This window comes from Manacus candei, unplaced genomic scaffold (assembly GCF_025592945.1).
Source record: "Manacus candei isolate 608988 ecotype Guabito, Panama unplaced genomic scaffold, ASM2559294v1 h1tg000017l, whole genome shotgun sequence".
Taxonomy (NCBI): domain Eukaryota; kingdom Metazoa; phylum Chordata; class Aves; order Passeriformes; family Pipridae; genus Manacus; species Manacus candei.
Window position 1 is genome coordinate 6,757,419 of NW_026138065.1, and position 14,747 is coordinate 6,772,165.

At 42.6% G+C, this 14,747-nt stretch overlaps 1 protein-coding gene across 1 annotated transcript; it reads right to left on the reverse strand.

Annotated features, from left to right (window-relative positions):
- Positions 1-934: 934 nt before the first annotated feature.
- HNRNPU (heterogeneous nuclear ribonucleoprotein U) lies at positions 935-14,536 on the reverse strand. Its single transcript, XM_051783316.1, has 14 exons — positions 13,573-14,536; positions 12,652-12,763; positions 12,453-12,526; positions 9,979-10,118; positions 8,311-8,410; positions 7,076-7,188; positions 6,411-6,674; positions 6,038-6,157; positions 5,402-5,530; positions 4,875-5,043; positions 4,095-4,334; positions 3,652-3,854; positions 2,471-2,542; positions 935-2,054 (listed from the first exon to the last, which is right to left on the reverse strand). Exons 1-14 carry the CDS (start codon positions 14,306-14,308, stop codon positions 2,001-2,003), a joined length of 2,526 nt encoding a protein of 841 aa, XP_051639276.1. The 5' UTR covers positions 14,309-14,536; the 3' UTR covers positions 935-2,000.
- Between the last annotated feature and the right edge of the window lie 211 nt (positions 14,537-14,747).

Genomic DNA, 14,747 nt, shown 5'->3' on the forward strand with positions numbered 1-14,747 from the left:
TCTCATGAAGAGGGTAGAAGGGAGATGGACTTTAATTACACTAAACTTTTTTTTTTCAAGTCTAAAGAAAATTCCATTTCAGCAGAACAGATTTGGGTTTCAACTCCCCAAATTTCTAGTTCATTAAATAGCGTTTCTTTAAAGACAATTTACATTTTTTTCATTCGAAGTAAAGGGATGATTTAAAGCAATATTAACAAGGAGGTGGTGCTGTTAATGTTTAATGTCAATATGCATCTGCTATAAAGGCTAGAAGAGCAACACAACTTTATCTTTACTTCTGAAGACTACTAGAAATTGACTAACATTTGAGAGAAGTTTGCAGCACGCTACACAGACTCCAGCTCTAGGCTGCTGCCAGGGAGCCTCTGCTAGGCTGTACGCTGCCACGAGGACTCGGCCAGCACAGCCCAACGCCCCAGTGCCGGCAGTGACACGTGTTCTCACACGTGCATGCTGAGTCCCACTGACAACGGTGACATCTCTCCCCTGTCTCATGGCATTAAAACACAAGTCAGCAGCTAACATTGCCACTACAATTTTACAGAAGCGTAAAGCTGAACATAATAGCAATTAAAACAAATTGAAGCTCTCTGTTAAACTTCATGACAAGCCTCTTTCCCATCCTACTCCCTGTCCAGTCCCTTCCCTAATGTCTATTTTACAATAAAGAGGTTAAGTGGATTTACATGATGCAAGCCAACTCAAAGACTTTTGCCCTATACATATAACCATGTTAAACTGTGAAATTATACATGTGATAGATCTCTAACAGAGCGACTACCAGTTTAGATTTTAAAGAAACACAAGTATTTGAGCATGTACACAGCAATGAGTTTTAAAACTGTCCAACATCGTCACTTTCATACATTCTCTTCCTCTTTATAGCCTTAAAGGGATTTTAGACCTTGATGGTGACAATCCCAAACAAGAGTAAAATGAATTTATTTTATTGCAAACAAACGTCTAGAGTTAAACTTCTCCACCCACCTTCTTTAAAGAGAAAAGGAATCAGCAGGCTAAGGAGATACACCCATTTGAAAATTGACATGATTAAAAATTAAGATATAAAATGGGTGACTCACAGTTTCATTAGCTTACAAAATGGTGGAGTAACTACTACAAGCACACTAGGTATACAGTATTTTGTGGGGAAAGTTATACAGACACACAGCTAACTTCATATAGATCCCATTAGACAACTGGATTTACAACAAGTTTTGTTTAATAAGAAATGGGCAAAGCCAGCTTCTTTTCAGAATCAAAATGCAGAACAAATGGAAAAGAAATTATGGTGTTGTACCTTCACAAGTTTGAGCCTCCACAAATAAAGCAACCGAGTTTTACAACTTTAAGAGCTTCTACATACACTCCACCTTCACTATTTAGCCCCAGGTTTCTGCTTTGCCCCCAACATCCTGAAGAGTTCCAAGTGTTACAAAAAAGTCCTAGTTATTGCCAGAAACTTTTACCTCCCCCTCCTCCCCTCCCAACCCAAAAGCTTCATAGAGAAGATGGAGTGTAATATGGAGCTTTACATAATCTCATGGTATTTGAGGGCTACTGAGAAGCCTCTGTACGAATCTGGTTGCTAACACTGCTATCGTATTGTGACATGACTCACGACTGTTTCTTAGAAATTGGGGGATGGGGAAAAAGGAGAAAATTCTTTAATAAAAAGACACCAGGTACAAAGCAACGTTTTACTTTTGTTGTGGTAAAAAAAAAGTCACATTTTACAGATAAAATGCAGAACCCTGAAATACTGACACATTCTCTTATCGTGCACAATGCTGAGGTTCTCTTACGAATCACTTTAAAACTGCAATTAAAAATGTACAAAAAAAGAAAAGAAAAAAATCAACCCACAAAGCTTCTAAAAAAGGAACCCGCAGGCACTTCCTCTTGTGGAATGTTTAAAAAGTTAGCCTACTAAAGAAAACAGTCGACTTCTTGTGAAGGTTTTGGAGAAATATGTATCAGTTCATTTATTTGGGTATTCAATAATATCCTTGGTGATAATGCTGACTCCATGGCTTCTGACCCCAGAATTGCTGCAATAAAGAATAAATAGTTAGTTTTAATCTGCAATTGCAAAATGGTTACATTTCTTACAGAAAAAAAAAGTAATTAACAAACATCTAGTTCCTCTGGAACTTGAGAAGAATAAAATCCTCTCCAATAGCAGCAAGTTTCTGAACAACTGAAGGCAGTTATGAGCTCACCTCACAGCAGTAATGTGATGCCAAACACTACATACCATTAAGGCTGTTAAGCCACAGCTGATATTTGATATATCAAGACCATCAAGCCAGATTAAGTTTTGCACAGGAAACTATTTATAGTGATATTACCTAGCATTAGAAAATTTTAATATCCAGTTTTGATTACACATCTAATTATTTCAGTCAGCATTTTGAAATATTCAAGTTAAAAAAATCAGTAAAAAGATAAAGTTGGGACTACTTACACCCTGCTGCCACTGGTTGTAGCCCTGAGATTGGTTTTTGTAGCCACGATTATTTCCCCTTCCTCTGAAGTTCTGCAAGAGGACAACAGCTTTTAACAACATCTATATGTGTTTTTCAGAAGTGTACTAATACCAATCTTTATTACCACCAAACCACCACACACCATATTGAAGCTTTCAAATTCAAGCTGTCAGTCTGGTGTTAAAACAAAACAAAGGAAACTACACAAAACACAAAACCCTCCCTGAAAAACACTAGAATATCAAAAGCCTCCTCTCTAAGCAACTCCTTTTTAACGAGGGGCGAGAACACCAGAATTAATAAGCCAGCTCAAACTGTCGTTGCCAGTGGTCTGGAAAGCTGGCTAATCCAGTTTTGCCTCACCCTATTTTCAGCTGCTAAACTGCACCAGGACAACTAAAAATACAAGAGCTTGTCTATTTTCAGTTAGGAAAGGCTGTAGTTGCTACAAGGGTATGTTATCTGATCAGACAAAAGGATATGGGTCACACAACTGAAAATAGAAGAGCTAACCCACAGAACTTCAAATAGAAGTTATGGTACAACAAAGGGACATTGATACCAGTAGATAAAATATTTCATTTCTCCTGTTTGTCAGTATTATGCAAACTTGAACCATGTTTACTGGCTTGGGCTCCATCTGCTGGCTTTTCAGTAATCCAATTTTTTTTTCGTGAATTCCACTGATACTCCACCAGGTAAGACCTAGGCTAGCACCTTTACCAGTTGCGTTTGATACCAGACACCAAGACAAAGACTGTGCAGAGTCATTTCCATAAAGTTCTCTAAATATTTGATAAAGATACACCTTGACCCTAAAGCCGAACAACAGTGACTACTATTGTCAGGAGAGAAGGGGGACACCTGACAAACAAAAAATCTTAAACACAAGCCTTCACATACATGCCCTAGAAATCTTCGTTTTTAACAAGACAGAGGTACAGCCTTAACATGGAACCCCCACATCCACAGCAGCACTTCTTACACAGCATTCAGAGCCCTGTGCACATGCACTAAACCGGAAAAGCCTTGCAGTGTGGCAGTGGTGTACCACTACAACCTAGTGTGCAGCTGTTCACAGCCACCAAACCTTTCAACCAACCTCATCCAAAGTATTGTAGTTCACCCAGTCAATCCCCCCTCCCCACCCAAGCATCACCTGGTTGTAGTTCCCCCTGTTGGGCATTCCACCTCTGTTATAGTTTCCTCTGTTTGAGTAGCCACCTCTGCTTGGAAAGACAGGGCCGCGAGGATATGGGTAACCAATCGCACCGCTGCTGCCACCGCCACCACCGCCACCTCCACCACCTCGCTGAGGCATGTTGCCTCCCCTTCTGTTGTATCCACCACGATTGCCAGGGACTGCAGGGAGAGAGTTACTTCAGGTCTTACATATTTCCTACTTGAAAATCAACAGCGCAATCCAGGATTTTGACAATTTTCTCATTTAAGCTGGACAATTAACTCTGCACTAAAACGTTAAAACTTGCTGAAATTGAAAGCAAGATTCCCACTAAATAATAACTGCAATGCAAGTACTACACCCTTTTTTCCCTCAGTAGCAGCAACCTCCAGAATTCACAGCCTTATTTTTAGGCTCACCTCCTCCTCTGAAGTTGCCCCGCATGTTGAATCCTCCACGTCCTCTCTGACCCCTATTAAATTGATTTTTATTGCTCTTCTTGTTCTTCTTTGAGCCAGTGTTCTGTTTCTTTTCTGGCGGAAGAGCTTTCTTACTTTCTTCTTTATACTGTTCCAAAAGCTTCTGAGCTTCTTCTTTTTGCAACTCTACATAGATTATTTCATCAAAACATTCTGCTACCTCTGGCAGTGTGAAGTTCCCTATAATTGCAAAAACACTGAGTATTCAGCATCTACATTCAGCTACAATCAAAGCTGCAATTTAATCACCTTTCTCCCATTCTTCCTCCCACCCCCTGCATTCCCTCAAGCATAGGGACAAAATTACATAATTTGAGCATTTAGGAAATATAACAGTGACAAAAGAAATAAACAGGTCTTCATGGAGTTACCAGTACTGTTCCAAACCTCAAAAACATTCTGCCTGTATCTTTTTTTTACTTTTATAAGCCTCCACTCAGAATACCAGTTTCTGCCAAATATATCACTCATATAGGGCACTTTATGCCAAGACAGCTTTGTGCATCTGCATGAAGCGTATCAGCATAACTGAGTAGTGTTAAGGACTGCAGCAGAGGGAACACAATATAGTGTTATCCTACCAAGTTACAATAGTCTTCCAGTTTTGTTTAAGTACAACTGTTTAAGATAAAGTGATTTTTTTTTTAGACTTCACGTTTACTTAATCCTTTAAACAGATAGTCAGCATCCTAAAACACAGTATAGGATTATGTTCCATGCCTTTCATTTTGAGAACTGCATGCTCTGGAAGATCTTTTCCCTCCACCTCTGCCTTCTTTTGTGTTCTTTGCTTGTAGTCTTCATCTTTTGGGCAAACAACAACTGCTTTGCGCTGGAAGCCTGCAAACAGGCACATTTTTCTCCTCTGCGCAGCTGCAGACACATTTGTCTGAAAAAAATGCAGTAACTTACTACACGTAGCTGTCATTGTAAGAGTTAAGGAAGTCAACTTATGGTGTATAGACTTCACCTCTACAAGAGCTTGCAATGAAGTTTACAAATAACTGGACATAAAGATGCTGCACAATGCAAAGTTACGAACTCATATCCACGTGTTAAAACGCTATTCCTCCCACATCCCATAAATCCAGAGAAGTTCAGACAAGCATTTGTAGTAATATCTCAACTTTGTGTCCCCTGAGTAGTAAGTAAGTGAAAGTGCTATTACAATGTAACTTTAATCCCAGTTAATTACTACATTACAGCCTATAACAGATTCCTTAACCGTTTTTCACTGAAGTTTCTACCTGATCCAAAATGAAATTCCGCTTCTTACGGGCTGCAATCTCAATGAACTTCCCAAGACACTGTGGAGCTCTCTGCAACAGTGTGTTAAGTTTCCCAGTGTCTGCCATCTGACGCTTAAAACCTGCAACCTATGGAGAGATTTTCCAGAGTTAAAGTAGTTGTGATACACGTGGCTGACATTTTCTTTGCTAAATATTCTCCACTTCAATTCATGGATTGTTCAATTGAAGGCAATAGCTGCAAACTCGTAACTGAAATTCTCAAGCCTCCATAAGACACAGAGCTTTACAAACAAAGACTCTAGGTGAATCAATACAGTTCAGTTCAAGGTATACTCATCACAATACTAATTCCAGCTAAACATTCTATTCTGAAAACAGTAACACAGAGAAACAGAAATATGTTAAAGAGTCAACAACAGCTGACTGTTTTTTATATACTACCACAAAAAGCTTTAGAATTCTGCTGTGCCACATACAAATGAGCAGCTCAGCAAGGTAAAAAGACTTTTAACAGTCACTAGCTAACACGTAGCCAGTTTCTTTGATACAAAAGAATCCCACAGCAGCCAGACACCTTGGATTTACACCAAGTTTTTAATATATTAAGAAATCAAACGTCGTATTTTCACTTACCATCATTTTGTCCATAATAGTATTTGTCCCAAGAATGTTGTACTTCCCGGGATTTGCTGCTGCATGTTTGGTAACCCACGTAGTCTTGCCAGCCCCAGGCAAACCAATCATCATCACCACCTATGACGACAAGTTCTATACTTGAGATACTAGTTCAAAGATTTTCTTTAGTATGTAACTTAGCCCAGAAAGCCTAATGAATACTGAGAGGGAATGTAGGAGTGTCAGGGGGTGGTGGTGGTAGTGAACAGTCATGGGATACCAAGTATTAAAGTTCCCAAACAACATCAGAGTGTGGTGTAATAGCCTGCTTAAGTCTACCACTGCCATCCATCTATCTCAACAACTCTGAGATTATCAAGAAGAAACTTACCTCACAATCTTTCTTTTGCTCAGGTCCCTTTGGTCCTCGGACCCTATCCTCCAGGGGGACCTTCTGGATGAAGGTATACTCTTCAGGAACAGGAAAGTAAGGTTCCTCCTTCTGACCAAAGTTAAACTCAACTGCACAGTTATGGCAGAGAACATGTGGAAAGAGTGGTCGTCCATCAAGAACTTCCTTGCTTATTTTGAATGCAACACCAAGCTCTTGTCCATTCTTGGAATATGAGAGTTCCACTTCATCACCATCAAAATTCTGTTTTTCAGACAAAACATCACGTTAGATAAAAGTACCTCACTCTATGAAATTATATTAGTCACTTCACTATACTCGCTATATTCATTTAACTCCTGTAACACTGCTATATCATAAACGAACTAAAACAAATTTTCTCTTACAATGAGTTACTGCCAATGATCATCTTGTTTAAGATCTGATTTTTCTGTTAAAGGCTTTAAAGACATTTGTTTATGAATACGTAATCACGTTGGCAGCAGCCACTGTTGATAATAGCTGCTGCTTCTAGCATCTCCCTATGTTAAACAACTTGTCTTGCTCCCATGATTTTAAGTATTTGCTTTACTGCTTATCACATCAAAGAAGTCTAAAAATATTCTCTTTTGAGGAAAAACATCCTTGAATAAGTGAAAACTTACAGCAAAACATCCAATCACATCATTTTCATCAAACTTCTCACCAAAGTCTTCAGTCTCACAATTGCAAGTCTTTATTCCTTTTAGAGAATACCCATAAGAAAATTCTTCTTCACCTGAAGAAATGATTTAAACTAATTAAAAACAGGCATTCCCACCTAACCTTTTAGAAATAAATCACTTTACAGCTACTTATGTAAGCTGCCGTTCAGAATATTTTTATTAATGCCAAAACAAGCTATGACCTTAAACAGTTACACAAGCTCACTTTTCTATTCAAGAATACTCTCACTTGAGATGGAACGGCAGCCTTTCCTCACCCCAGTTTTAAGAGCCTTATGCTGCTGGTTCCAGATTCATCCTGACAATAAAGCTGAACTGCCAGATAAAGACATGAGCAAGTATTTTTAAAATCTGAAGACCTCACATTATGCACTGGTATACCTACTGTAACATAGTCAGAAAGGCTTTCTGACTGAATTTAGTCTCCAGTAGCACTTACCCCTCCCATTTTAAAGGGAGTTTAGCAGACAGTCAGCCTATGCCACAGCTGAGGAGGAAGCTGCAAGGAACAAGCTAACAGGAAGTGTCAAACATAAGCACTCAGGTGGAACTTAAGTACTTAACTAGAAAGCTGTTGCTGATGTCAGAACATACCAACTCATACACATTTCCCACAAAGATGTGTTTCAGCAACAAGTATGAGCTGTCAGTGTTATTATGACCATTTGCCATACATCTAATGAAGTTGTACTTTTTTTTTTTCCAACTATTTTCAGAAATTAGGATTTCCCCCCCAAGCCAAAAGAATGATAATGGAGTTATCCATTAATTTTTTTTCACTGGTTAAATCTTACACTATGTCCCATCCTTGAGGAAAAAAGAGAAGGGGGAGAGAGAAGGGCTGCCCCTGTTCCCTCTTATGACACCACACAAAAAGGAGAAATCTTTATCTTGTTAGGTATTTGATAATGTTCTCCACAAGCCATACTTGACCACTGGAAGAACTAGCTCTGAAATTATGAACTCCTTACAAGCCTGAATACTTAATGGCTTAATTTGAGTCATTTACAGGACATGGTGTGAGAAAGTTTATTACTAGGACCAAATAAAGACTTTTCAGAACACATAGATTACAAGCACTAAGCTTGTCCCACCTGCTTCAGAAAAAGATGATTTAAAACTTCAGCCATATTCAGCATACACAATTCAAAAGCAATCAAACATTTAATTCTTACCAAGCAACATTCCGCTTGTGTTCAGTGACCAGCCAACTCGCACTTCATGTATGTCAATATCTTTTGTATACAGGTGTTTAACAGGAATCTTTTCTGTAACCTATTTTTAAATTATTCAGCAAAAGGTAAGCGATATTTATTAGACACTAACAAGATGGAAGCACAAAAGGTAGTATTTGGAACCTTTACACATTGGTTGAATCTTTGCTAAGTAATCACCTTCTGCAAAAATAAAACATTCTGAAACCACAAGCCAACGACTAAATAGTTTTATCTCCTGACCTAGCAATGAAGACTGAAGATACCATATATCTTGATCACTTTGTCAAAGTAGTCCCCCTCAGTGGCCAAAAGCCTTAAGTCCTTTTGACACTGTATTAGTATTACAAACAAGATGTATACATATTTAAAAAAAACAAAAGAGCTGCCATAAAATTTGGATTAACAGTAAATTACTTTGCTAAGAAAATATGCAATGGATAAAAAAAAATTGCTTTATATAGACTGAGGCAAATATTACACTCATCCCTTTTCACTGTAAGCAGACTTCCTGGGCAAACTGCCAACTTCCAAACAACATAACCAGATTTAAACAAAAAAACCCCAACATACAAAAACCCCCCAACAAACCACCTAAAAGCACTGGAATCTGTAGGCAACCAGCTATTTCTTAATTGCATTTACTAACTTCACCAAATTCAAGTGAAAAATCCATCAGTATCCTACCAGCTTCTGCAATTTTTTAAGTCAGGTCAAACTGATTTGAAAGTGAACAGGGCAACAGTGACATTAATTTCACTTTAGTGGCCTCCCAAAGTTAAAGAAAAGAAATCACTCCATGCAACAGCAAGAACGGGATCACTACCCAGTTCTCATGGAAAAAGTTACATGTCAAAGCACTAGAGGAAGAGAACAGAGTAAGAGAACACAGGCACATCATGCAAAGAAGCCTTTAACATGGTTTTAAGTAAAAAAAATAAAAAAAATTCAAGCTTTGTGCTCTTGTTACTCTTCCATCCACAAGTTGGAGAAATCAATTTATTACAAGGCTGATTGCTCTTTGCTGTTCTTAGCCTTCAGGAGAACTTTTGTTCTCAAAATTTAACTACCTGCTAAATACTCACATTCAATGCATCAAGTCAGAGTTAATCATGTTGAAAGGGACCTCTGGAGGTCATCCAGCCCAAGTCTCTACCTAGAGCAGGTCAAACTCAAAGAGAAGTGGAAACAGAAAGGACTGCTGGGATAATTTATATCCCTTTTTTAAAAAGAAATCAAGCTCTCTGTACTCTTCAAAAAGTCCAAGCAAACTTCTGACTAGAGAGTATAAAAGTTCTACAAGTGTTGATGCATGAGCTCCCAAATAGAATTCTTGGTTAAAAAATGAGAGCAAACATCTCATTCAGACAAAATGAAGGGTTTTGTGGTTTTTTTGGGGGGCTTTGTTTGGGGTTTTTTTGTTGTTAAATGGAAGTTCTTATTAAAGAGGAAACAGTTTTGCAAACTGAGCCATCTTTTATCAAGAACATTTCACAGGCACATAAGACAAGGCCTTCTGAGGCCTTGTTCACATGATGTAGCTTTAACTTAGTCCAAAAAATGTGACAAGTATAAACAATATTTTATTTAAGCATGCAAAACAGTCTCCTGTAAGCATCAGTAACTCACCTTCATCTCAAAGCAGACTTTGCCTTTAGAAACTCCATAGGAAGCTCTCCCTCCAGCCCAAAGGAAAGCAAAGCTTTCCATGGTCAGAGAGGAAGCACTAAACCGGTCTCTTGAGATTTTAAAATGCAGGTCACAGTTATCTGTTAACATAAAAATCATTCTGTTTACTCTGATTACAAAATAACGTACAGGTGTCCAATTGTATGCATTAAAGGTGATGTCAGCTTTCAAAGGTGATATTCAAGACAAACTGCCAGCAAGTACTCATTGGCTTTCAGAAAAGCAACTCACAACTGAACATATGCCTAGACAGAGGCACAGGCTGAAGCTCAGCATAAAGTCTTAAAAAAACTAGCTAACAAGAGCAATTTTTCAAGGTGTTATCTTCACTTTTGTCACCCATTTCCCCTCTATTTTTTCCATCTGTTTAAAAGCCCCTGAATTTCACCTTATCTACCCACTTGAGTCTTCTTTGTTGGTTACCTATTTCTGCCAGTACAGAGCAATCTGCATCATGCTCTTGGCAGTATGTGCTGTTGTACTGTTTTTGAAGTATTCTTAATGCTCACCCTCAAAATTAAGGGCTGCTAAGAAGTAAACATGAACGTTTGAGTACTGAAAATAGTCTCTGGTTAATACAATAAACTAGCGAGTCCCATTAGATTAAGCCAATTAAAACACAAGTGTTTAATTCAAACACTCTCTGTGCTTAGCCTGAGAACCTACTTCAGACCAAAAACAAGACCTACACTATGAATTCACCTAAGAGCTTAAATGGAACCTTGGTTTTACAGGCATCTTCAGAGCTGAACACCATCAAATTGCTAATTAATCTTTTAATAGGTTTCAGAATGACAATGCCAAATGGTAAGATGGGGTGCAGCATAGAGCACTTTAATTCCCCAGAACAAGGAATCCATAGATGAAGCTCCAAACCTATTCGATAGTTACAAGAAAGAAGCTAAAGGAGCAAACAGTGAGTTCTGCTCTAGTGTAAAACCTGCACGCTGCCTGAGCACACCAAATGCAGTCTGCCCTGTATTACTGGCAACTGTCAGGCACAAGATTTTTGCATACAACCATCCCCAACTGCAACAGTGTTTTCCAAGTGTTTTCTCATTAGTACTTTTAACTTTTATTTGTTGTGTGAAAACCAGATAAAATCACACAGAAGAAACCCACCTTTGCATGTTACTTATAGAACAGGAAATGACAACAGAATTTAAAATTACAGCTTCCTTTTAAGACACGGGAAATAAAAGGTACTTAAGAGTGGCTAAACCTCTTATATGTCTGGATCACTATGGTGCAGAAAAGAGAATACCTATTCAGTCTTTAGGCTATGTTTGAATCTTATCTCTAAACAGTCTCTTAACACTTTAAATCATGAAGTTTGTCCAGTAAGAAAACTTTTCACTAGGAATTATTATTATTATAGAAATAGTAATAATTAACAGCAGCCATTTACTCAGTCATTGGGAAAATCCAAAGCTCCCACAGAGGTGGCTACTCACCAGGTTAGCAGCTAGAAACTTGAGATTTAGTTACCAAAATGTCAAGGATGGCATATTGAGCAGTTTATGTGGCTGTAAACTAATACTGCCTTCCATTTCAAAGCACTTGTTGTGGGAAAAAAACCATCTGGAACTACTAACAAATATGCTAGATAATGCCAGAAGTTAAGCTTTTCTTCCATGGCACTTTAAGAATCCAACAAGTTCAAGCACTACTTATTCCAGTTTTCTAATATTGCACTAAGTTCTTATACTTACCCTCAAGAATACAAAGGTCAACTTTGCTCTTACGGTACATCCCAGTAATAGTAATGTTTATAATCTGTCTCAAAAAACCCATTTGCAGGTACTTGTCAAAGTCTACGCTCTGCCAACGAATTCCCTCTGTCTTCCCACTTACACAAATCACCACCCAACCCCATAAACTCCCAGGCTGCATAAATGGGTCACCTTTCAGGAGGCCTTACCAGATTTTGTTCAATTTCTCAGAAGATGTGAAAGAACACTCCACTGCTCGGTACACATATAGCGCAAGTTATGCGGGAAGCTCACTTCACCAACCATACTACTGTAATCACTTACACTACTGACTCTCTAAGCTTTCTGAAGCAGCAGTGCTGGACAACTATTTTCTCAAGCTGTTTTCAGGGTGTTCTATGTTCACTCTACATTTGGCCACTCAAGCTTCCATACTGTGTAAGAGTTTTGGTTAAGATTTCTTCACAAAATTCTGTCACCATAGACTTTGTAGGAAAACAAGCTTACTGCTGCTAATATACTTGCATATCCTTCTGATCTCTGTATATTGAAAACGGGTAGAAACACAATTTCTTTTATTTTTTAGTTACCTGGTAATGAAAGTCAACAAAGGTATTCTGCCTGCATTTCAGAAAGTGTGGCATTAAGATTAAAAATATAACACCACATCTTTCCAGAGCAAAGGAAAGCATGTTTACTCACAAGTATCAAGACAAACCACTGTGTCATCAAAATGTTCATCTTCTTCTTCAACAGGTGGTTGAGGGGACTTGGCCCTGATAAAACAAAGACCAAACAAAAGATAATAAAGCTACATATATTTTCACAATGTTAAAATAGACACTCCTGTACTTTACTCCTCCTCATTCACAAAATGCTACCCAGCATCAAGTCTGTTTACCTGCTATACTTATTTTCCTCAATGTATTCAAAATATCCTCGGCCATGGTCCTCACGTGGTCTTTTCACTCCCCTCTTCTTCTCACCAGGTTTTTGTTCCATTTTACCATCTCCTGTAACAAAATGAATGATTAATTTTAATTGTTTTAAGTTTTAATATAATTAGGAATAAAATCTCTCTGAGGGCTATAAGCTTGTAAATTGCAAGAACTTACAGTCTGAGAAAAACAATAATATCCTAAAAAGAAGTTTTGCTCTTTTTTTTAAAGATAGAACCCCATATCTCGAATTTTCTCGGGAGACTCAGAACTTGTCGTGAGTCAGAAGTGATTTAGCAGACGGAAGCTGCCACTACACCACGCAGCAGCCGGTGCGGCCGTCGGTGTTAAGATCCCCACGGAAAAGCCAGAAAAATAAAATGAAAAAAAATAAAAGGACCAAAAAAAACCTGGACCCGCTGCGACGCCGCACCCCCATCCTCCTCCCCGCGGGGACAGCGGGACATTCCCGGCCGCTCGCAAGGGCACGGCGCGATCCGCACGACTGCGCCTCCTCCCGGCGGGCCGCGGGCGGGAGCCCCAGGGCAGGAATTCCTCCTCCTCCTCCCGCCTCCATTGTACCGCCGGGCCTTCCCAGCGCCATCCCGTGCGCCCAGCCCGGAAGTGACGTCACGCGCGCCGCGCGCCCCTCGGCGCACAATGCACAGCGCGCCCCAGCGGCCCCTCCGCCGCCCCTCCCCCCGCGGCCCCTCCCCCCGCCCGGCCCCCCCCGCCGGGGCCGCACGAGGCGCGGGGCCTCCAACGTCCTCCCGCGCGCGCCCCGGAAGCCGCCCCCCCCTCACACCCCCCTGCGGGCAGCCCCCGCCATGGCGGGCGGGGGATGGGATTAATGGCCCCCCCTCGTCCCCACCGCGCTCACTCACCCCCGGCGCCCTGAGCCCCAGGGCGGCCGCTGCCGCCTTCCGCTTTCTTCTGCTGCTGCTGCTGTTGCTTAGCGGGGCCCGCCGGGCCGGAGGCGGCGGCCGCAGCGGGCCCCGAGGCGCCCCCGGCGCTCTTGCCCGGGGCCTCCTTGGCGGCGGCGGCGCCGCGCGGCGGGAGGAGCGGTGGGGGCTGCTGCGGCTGCTGGGACTGCGGCGGCTGCTGGTCGCCGTGCCCGTTGGCGTCTCCGGCCACGGCCTCCTCCTCGTCGGCCAGCTCGTCCTCCCCCTCCTGGAATCCCTGGTCGTCGCCGTTCTCATCCTCCTCCTCCTCCTCTTCCTCCTCGTCGCCGCCCGCCTCCTCCTCCATGGGACCGCCCCCGGCCCCCGCTCGCTCGCCGTTCTCTTCGCCCAGCTCCATGGCGTCGCCATCAGCGGCCTCCAGCCCTTCCTCGTCGTCGTCCTCCATGGCGGAGGCCGCGGCCTGGCCAGGGCCTCCCCCCTGGCGGAGCTGCGCGGCGCCCCCGCCGCTCTCGGCCGCCTCCCCCTCCACGCTGCCGTTGCCGGGCTCGGCCGCGCCGCTGGCGGGGCCGCCCCCGCCGGCCTCCTCCTGGTCAAGCGCGGCCTGGAGCCGCTCCATGAGCTCGGCCTTGAGGCCCTTGTCGGAGAGGCGCCGCTTTTTCAGCTCCTCCTTCAGCTCCGACACCTTCAGCTTCTTCACGTTCACGGGCGAGCAGCTCATGGCGGCGGCGCTGGCGGCTCGGTCCCTGGGCGGCGCGCGGGCGGCGGCGGTCAGGGACGGGCGGGCGACTCTGGCTGTGCCTGCGGTGTATGGGTGCCCCGGCGGGCGGTGGGAGCGGGCGGGAGGCGCGGGGGGCCTGTGCGGCTGCGGCGGCTGCGGGAGCTGCGGAGCGGGACCCGCCTGGCGCCAAATCCTTTCACCGCGAGCTCGCGAGGGAGACGCGCCTCGCGGGGCCGCGCACGCACCGCCGCCGCGCGCGCGCCGCCCCGCCCCGCCCCCGCGCACGTAGGCCCTCCCGCGCTACCGTAACCACCCTGTTACCGTAAATGCCCGGCCGAGCGCAGCGGGGCCCGCCGCCCTTCTGGCGTATTCCTGCCCGGCAGCGGATTCACTGACACACAGCTCCGGCACACTGACCCCGCTCGGGGCTGGGAGCCAT